Source organism: Kryptolebias marmoratus, linkage group LG2 (genome assembly GCF_001649575.2).
Source record: "Kryptolebias marmoratus isolate JLee-2015 linkage group LG2, ASM164957v2, whole genome shotgun sequence".
In the NCBI taxonomy this organism is placed as follows: domain Eukaryota; kingdom Metazoa; phylum Chordata; class Actinopteri; order Cyprinodontiformes; family Rivulidae; genus Kryptolebias; species Kryptolebias marmoratus.
The window spans coordinates 6,781,813-6,789,672 of record NC_051431.1 but is presented as its reverse complement, the minus strand read 5'-3'; the positions used below and the strand labels follow the sequence as shown (position 1 = coordinate 6,789,672).

Sequence of the window (7,860 nt, the reverse complement as noted above, 5' to 3'; positions counted from 1 at the left end):
GGGGGGGGGGGGGGGGGGGAGGGAGAAGAGGACGCATACCAATTGACGAAGCATTCCGCTTTCTTTGAATGAAACGCAGGATTCCGCCCCCCTCCTGAGGCTCGGTGTCTGCGCCGCGCGCACGGCTCGCTCGCTTGGAGGTTGAAACGGGGGAGAAAAGTGATGGAAAAGTTGCTCTGATCGCCTGTCCCGGACTGCTGTTTTGGATGAGCGCGAGGACTGGACGAATTCGCAAAGTTTCCAATCTCAAGTGACAGACCCGAAAAAAAACTGGAGCTGAAATGATGTGACTCAGGTTGTTTTTTTCTCGCTTCGGAACGGATTTATTTCCCATTTTTTCATGCCTGTTTTTGCACAGAATTACCGACTTGAGCGAGCTCTCCAGGCTGATCAGTGATGAATTCAAAGAAAAGGATAGACTTCTGTTCCTTCTGCTCACAAACTCCTGCCCAGTTTTAACACATGCTATCAGGAACAGGACCAGCGCTGAAATTAGCTGGATTGTTTTTGTTTTCTTCCTTTATTTTTCCAACACACTTTTCTCACAGAACCAAAGCAACCCCCGGTTTGCTCCTCCTGCAAGTCCAGTTTCTTTTTCAAACTCCAAACGAACATCTGTGCGGGTTTTCTAAACTCTGGATTCTGATTTGTTTGTTTGTCATGAAGGAGTGGATGCTCGAACTGTTCAGCTGAAAAACAAAACAAAAAATTGGATTACACAGGAACATTTCTTCTAAGTGAGACGTTGAATGATGTCTCCAACTTCAGTTGGATTTGTATTTCTGTTAGGACTTCTCCATTTGTGCTCAGGTAAGAATGTGATTGTTTTCTAGAAGAAGCTGACCAACTTTTTTTTAAGGAAAACTTGTCTAGTTTACAGCACTTCAAACTTATTTTCTGCAAAAGAAATGTAAAAAAGATAGTAAAAAAAAAAATCACAAGAAAACAAAATGTTTAAATGTAAATTTTAACAAATTAGGCCCTGGTCTGGCATATAAATCTTACTTTTGTGCCTTAATTTTTCTTTGGGAGTTTTTTTTTAAAAAGGTAAAATAACACTTTAGAGTGAAACTTCCTTTTTAGGCTGAGAAAGTCAACATCCTGGGTAAAAGAATAGTCCAGGTTTTAAAGCTGAGCACACATAAAGTCACACATAAAGTGCTGAGGCCATATGGGATCAGTGAAGAGAGCAGCTATCATCGGTCAAACAGACAGCGTAAGCCCCTCTGGGAACTCTGTTTCCATGTATGTCATGATTCTTACCCTGAATGACTATTATTGCTGAGTACAACACTTTTTTTCTACATTGTTTATAAATAACAAATTGCAGCAGATTTAATGATGTAGATTTCAGTTTTCATTTGTCTCATTCTGGAGAATGTTAACCTGATTCAGTCTAGGTTTTTGTACCATCTATTTTACTGAAATACCACAGCTTTCAGCTATCTTTGTCTTCTGATGCTGCTTCTATTTTTTCTGTTATCTTTCACCCCCCCCCCCCCACACACACACACCTCCTAACCTATCACATGGATGTCTTTATAAAGTTTCTAGACCTAGCTGGGGTTTTCCAGTTCAGTTGTTTTAGAGTTAAGAAGTGATTCATCCCATTGACATTAGGAGTAAGGCACCGTAAACATGAGCAAAGGGTGGATTTTAAACAAAAACATAGTACAAAACTAAATAAATACAATAGATTTATACAAATAAGAGGTCTAACAGCATATTCAAATGGGTTATTTATCAAAATAATACTGTATGCCAACACATTGTTGTAGATAATCAGTGGGGTCCAGGCACTTATTGCTGCAGCATTGTTGCTCTGGCTAACCTATAATTACCTGAATATCTGTCAGCACAATTATTTTCAAGTTTAAACCTGAAAAGCCATTATGGCTTACCAGTCTAAATTTGCTGTCTGTTTCCAGCTGTGAATGTGAGAATAATTTTCAGGGATTTTAATCATTTCTGTGCTTTAAAAACGAGAATTTAATCAAAGAGACCATCATAGAAAACCCCATTCACACCTAAATATTAAGTCTCTTTTATTCAAGGTTCTGTTATGCTGTTTGGTGGCAAATAGCTGTCTATATTTCTCTCCCTGACATTGCTAAATGCTTTTTTTCCCCCTGACTGTATAGGAAGAGCAGAGAAATGGTCTCAAAGAAAACTTGCGACTCTCTGTAGTTTGAGAAACTGGTGTAAAACCTATACAGGAAGTCGTGTCAGAGGTCACTGTTGAGAACTGGGGTGGTGGCTCCATCTGCTCCACCTTCAGCCGGCTCCTGAGCCCAGCACCCGTTCTGTCCTGTGAGAAAGTCTTTCATACACCAGGGTTTCCAATTACACCTAAGTGTGGGGATGTCTGGGGATGTTTTATGGGGAGGGGGGTGTGATAGCAGGGCGTGCTTACGGTTGTTTGACCGGACAGCAAAAACCTTAAAGACTGACCTTGGATCAGAAACCAGAGTTACTTATTATGTTTTGCAGTTATTTAGAGGTTTAAAAGAACTATTAGCTCAGTATTTGGAGGACTTTACTCCAATAGTTTTCCACATATATTTTTTATGCAGGCCCACACTCAATGTAAACAAATCATTTTTATTTGAAAACTTTACTCAGATTTGTTGAGCATAAATTCATATCCATACATCAAAGCTGTCTGACTTCTTCATCCCAAACAGCTCTTCCGTGGATGTTGCCATTGCTAACCTATTTCATTTTGGCTGTTTCCTTAAATAAACAAACGTATGTGGCCGTTTACAAGTTTTGCTTACAAAATTTTAATCTAAGAACAGTAACCATAAATATAAGAAATAAACAATTGTGCAGATTTTGATTCTTACTTTAGTTCCTATATTGTTTGCCTGGTCTTCATGCATTGCTATGAGTACCTTTAACTTGATTTTCGTGTATGTAAGGGATTGAATTCCTCTGGATCATATAAAACTATTTTTCACACTGAAAGTCAGGTAGCAAGAGACTATACTTGTTCTATTTGTCTGTGAAATAGAAAGAGATAAGTTGGCCTTTGCCCTGTCAAACTTGTGATAACTTGCTTATTGCCTCTTTGCTCCGACTGAAGGTTGTAAATTGATACCTTCATCTGTCAAGTCTCACCCTGTTATCAGTGATCTGTCCTCCTTCTATACACTAAATAGTTGTTATCTTCCCTCCAAGTGCTCATCAGACCTCACACTCGACTCACAGACATCATTCAGATGAAGGTAAAGAAGTGCCTACACTCAGTAGGACCTGGATTATTCTGAGGAAATAACGATGGTTTGAGTGGTACATAAATTAGCAGGGAGGAATAAAATTCAAGCCAAATATCAGACTGATCTTTTAAAGTTACAACCCCATTGCTGTAAAGTTTTAGAGTGATTTTATCCAGAACAACAGAGCATGTACGTGTGAGTCTGCACTTGTGCTGATAAAAATGTGGGCAGTGGGAGTGGTGCTCTGGTAATCAGCCCCAGAGAAGTGCAGGTCATGACAAATTGACTCATAAGTGCTGATAAATCGCAGAGCCATTCAGCCTCCTACATCACAGTGATATGACAAGACACAGCAGGTCCAGCAGCCAATTAATGAGCAGAGACCACAGGTGAGACTCATCTCTGTCTCTGCCTCTCACATCCTCCAAAAATATACTTCTAAAGCCTATTTCCTTCAATATCTCCCACAGTTACCAGCTTTTTATTAGTGTTGTGAAACCATTAGGATGTTCCACATGGCCCCATAATCATTGTGTTTCTGAGAGTTTGCTCCCTGAAATTAAGCTCTGTATCACATTTTAAGTTTTCAGAAACACGATGTCAAGAGTTTTGAGCGCGTGATGTCACCTCTTTCCTTCAACAGGAAAATCTCACACCTGTGCGAGGTGACGGTGTCAGTAAAGCTATAGCTTCATAATTTCCACTAATGCACAATAATCGGATCCTAAGCCGAATGAAACAAGGTTTTACACTCTAAGATCCGGGATTAGGCTTAGTAAAATCACATGAAGGAATGCAGGAGGGCAGTCGGTGTGCTCTTCCTGTTCATGGGAACCACTGCTAAGTCATTAACGACTGACAAGATAAACATTTCGAAGCAGTTTGTTTGAGGGCAGATAAATTAGGTGGTGACGCTTAATGATCTGCTTTCCCTCCAACTGCTCTTTCTTTAATGACCTAAAAGTGCTGCTTAATTGGATTAAATTAACAAATCCAACTGACGTCAATAGTTTGTAATTTGCCACGGCTGCAGCTCAGCTGATACACACATCTTCAAGGGGAATCAGAGGAGTGGAATCATTTTATAAACCAAGAGAGACTTCCTTGTTTCCTTTTTATTAAACTTTTGGTATTTTAAAAATTAATTGCTGTCTTATCAAGATTCAGTTCAGATTAGGAAGCTTAGATGTCTTGGGGACTTTGTGAACATTTGCTGATGATTTTATGACTTATGTACATTTAACAAACAGACTTAGCCGTTTTTACTAAAATATTTTAAAACAGGACTTAATAAAAATGTTTCCTTTTTTTTGGAGCTGGCTGATTGGAGCCAGGAGGCACATTTCAGATGAGCCAGTATGGTTAATGCATCATGTCCTGACAGGTGACGGGGAGGACAAACACTTCTTATTCCCACTTGGTGTTGAAGTGATGAATGATGCTCCCTTATAGGATGAAAGGTGCTGTCTGCTTTCTGTCTCAGATCAAAAATGGCACCTACTAAATTCCCACAGCGTTGCTTCCTGTTATAAACATGCATAGATAATTGTTTTCTTTTTAACCTTAATGCACAATTCTATGGTACGTATGCATACTTACGTGGACTCGTGTCAGTCCAATGTTAGTTTCTCCATGGTGACAGTAAAATAGATATAAGTGAGAAGAAAAGACAGAGACATGGGGTTTTGTGTTTGTGTGGGGTGCCAAGAGGAGACTTAAAGAATCACTCTATCCTCTTCCCCCCAACCCCGACCCCCTTTTTTGGCCCAATTTTTAAGACTTGCCTTTTTTGTGACTGGTCAGTGCAAAGTCTTTCTTAAATCAAACAGGCCAACACACACACACACACACACTCATAAACACACACAAAGCCTGTGGGGATGGAGACAGCAAGGCCGCATTGTGTTGCCTTAACGGGGCGTTTGTAAGGCATGGAGGAGGGGAACAGAATGGTTCATGAGAGGCTGAGGGTGTGTGAGGAGTGTTGAGGTCTAGGAGTGCGCCTTTACAAAGGCTACCCTGGGGTGTGGGAGGGGGATGGACGGAGGACGAAGAAGAGGACGGAGGAGTCAAACATACTATGATACACCAGCTCTGGGAATACTTTTGATCTAGCTCCAGTGCTCACATTGCATATTCTTAGTGGTCCCTTGTGGCACTGAATGTGCTGATTAGGATGGTAGTGATGAAAAATTGTGAGGCAGGAATGCTGGTACAGATTTTTTTTTTCTTCTAAAGGTAGACATCTGGGGAGAAGTGATTTTGCTGAGTAAATGAAAGGTGGTACACAGCTTCATTGTGGCATTGAGGGTTTGGAATCTTACGGCCAGCTTTCCGCCTGTATCTACATTTTGTGTGCTCGGAAGCTCCCAGAGGGCTTCCCTTGGGCTTGGCGTTTGCTGTGGTGGTAAAGCTATGCTATCATGGGGTGCTCTGCCTCGTGCATTTCAAAAAGGCTCAGACCTCCCTTCCTTTCATTTTCTCCACTGGGGAGACTTAGGGATGGCATTCAGGACAGCCTTTTGCTGTGTCCTTCTTTTCTTTCTCTCTCCCTGAGCTCAGGCCTCCTCCCAACCTCTCTGACCATTCTATTACCCTCTCATTTAAAAGCCTGGATACACTTTTGAAATGCTAAACCTCTCTTTCATGAAAACTGACAGGGGAAAATGCCATTAAAAAGCTGTGAGCAATAGATTAAATTAGCAGTTAAAAGATAGACTGCTAATTAGTTGATTAATGATTTTGGTTCCTCCCTCAACTGGCTGTACTGTCATAGATGGGATTCTGTGAAGTGACAAGGCTTTCTTCCCTGATCAAAAATAAGTCCATGTTTACTTTTTCAAAGCACTTTTTTAATGTTGTGCAGTGCAATTCACGTGTTTTTGAGCTCGTTTGCTCAACAGCCAATCTCATCCAGAGCTACATCAGCAACCTAATCTAGCAGGTCCAGGGGGTAATTCTGTCACACAAAAGACGGTGATAAAAGTAGGAGGGGTGTGCTCCATTTAAAGCAAAGCACAGCAAAACATAATTAATGAGAAGGTGACCTTGAAATTCCCTGTTATAGCACTGCTTTCAGAGCCAGTCCCACCATTCAGCTGTAACCATGGAGAGGAGGCTTCACACAACTGGGTGATTTTTCAACATGCAAATACACCGTTATAGTAATCCTGCTCTATTATCAGGCTTAACCGCTTTCTGCATATTTTTGACATGTTAAATCGGATGTCACGACTGAAATGAACACATAAATGTCAGGTATTTGTCATTTTAGTCACTGTAGATAAGATGTCTGGTTTAAAAATTAAAACATAACTTTTATAACCTAAAAAATGAGCTAAAATAAATACCCCCCACACACAGACACACAACAAAAAAGAACTTGTGGATTTTATATTTTCCCAAAAGAATTTAGGTTGTACTTTTCAGTTATGAAAGACTCGCAGAGCTTTTATGTGCCTTTCCTGTAAACTTTTTACTCTTACTCAGCTGTGCAATCCTCCCTCTCAGTCTCTCTTCCTCTGATGTCCATTCTCAGTGCCCACACAACGAACACTCTAATTAAATAACAAATGTAGTCACCAGCTGTAAGACTGGTTCTTCAGTCTCTGAAGACAGAATTGCATTTGCATTTTGCTGCATCTGTCAGCAAGTCCTAATCATAAGCTTCATACATCAAACTGTTAACATTTCATTTTACCTTTTGAGCCCTACCACGATTACTCTAACTTGGCTTCAGTAATGTCACCTTTCTTTGCCAAATGTCTGACAGCAGCATGTAATCATTTTTTTTTGTCTTACTTCATGCCTAATTCCTGCTACATTTAGTTTTGCCAGCCCATGTTTATCCCATCTTATTATATAATCTAATCAGAGAATGCTGTTCATTTCTGTGTCCAGCTCTGCTCACTGCTTTATTGGAAATGACATCTTTTTTTGGACATCTGTAAATGTAAATGACTTTCTGGGTAGCTAAAGCTAACTTCAAGAAATTGTAGCTTTTTAAATTCAATTTAGATGAAATGTGGGCTAGATTTTTAAATGTCTTTTATTCAGAATTCTGTAACACAGACGCTTATGTTGAGTTTGTCTCTTGAGTAAAACAGACAGGTCCTCAGTTAGAGAGCACTTCAACATGAATGATGCAGTGAAAACTATGTACTGTAAAGTTTTCCTTAAAAAGACTTTTCTAGTGGCCACTTTCGATAGAACCAATGCATTTTGGTATCAGCGGAAAAAAGGGTTGTGGTTGTTTTCACTAACGAAACAGTTTGGAGAGCTCTTGGTGATCGGATTATTTCTTCTCTTGCATTTGTCATCACAAGAGCCCTGTGTGGATTTGCTTTTCCCCTCTGTCACTGTCTCCTACTCAGGTTTCCTAAGAAATTCAAATATTAAAGGTGTTTTAGCTGTGAAGTGTAGACAACAGACTGATGAAAACTAAAAAATGAAAAAAAAAAAACAGATACAATTACATCTTGTTTAAGCATTTTGATTTGTGGCATGGAAGGAAACTGAATTTGGTTAGATTTGCTGTATACCTGGACAGTTGGTATGTGCTTTGATGGGAGCACTTCGTAAGTGAATGCTGGAAAGCCAACAGGCCAGTGAGCAATTGTCTGTGGAAGGAACTTTCTCTTTA

At 40.0% G+C, this 7,860-nt stretch overlaps 1 protein-coding gene across 5 annotated transcripts in view; it reads left to right on the top strand.

Annotated features, from left to right (window-relative positions):
- The window catches only part of robo1 (roundabout, axon guidance receptor, homolog 1 (Drosophila)), a 202,324-nt gene that overhangs the window by 80,047 nt on the left and 114,417 nt on the right, over positions 1–7,860 (top strand). The window contains exon 1 of one of the 5 annotated variants that reach the window (XM_017416409.3): positions 68–810. The exons of the other annotated variants lie outside the window; for them this stretch is intronic. Within the exon in view, the coding sequence (XP_017271898.1) occupies positions 750–810 (61 nt within the window). The 5' untranslated portion in view covers positions 68–749. Of the gene's footprint in view, positions 1–67; positions 811–7,860 lie in introns of those variants that run through there. 5 annotated transcript variants of the gene reach the window in all.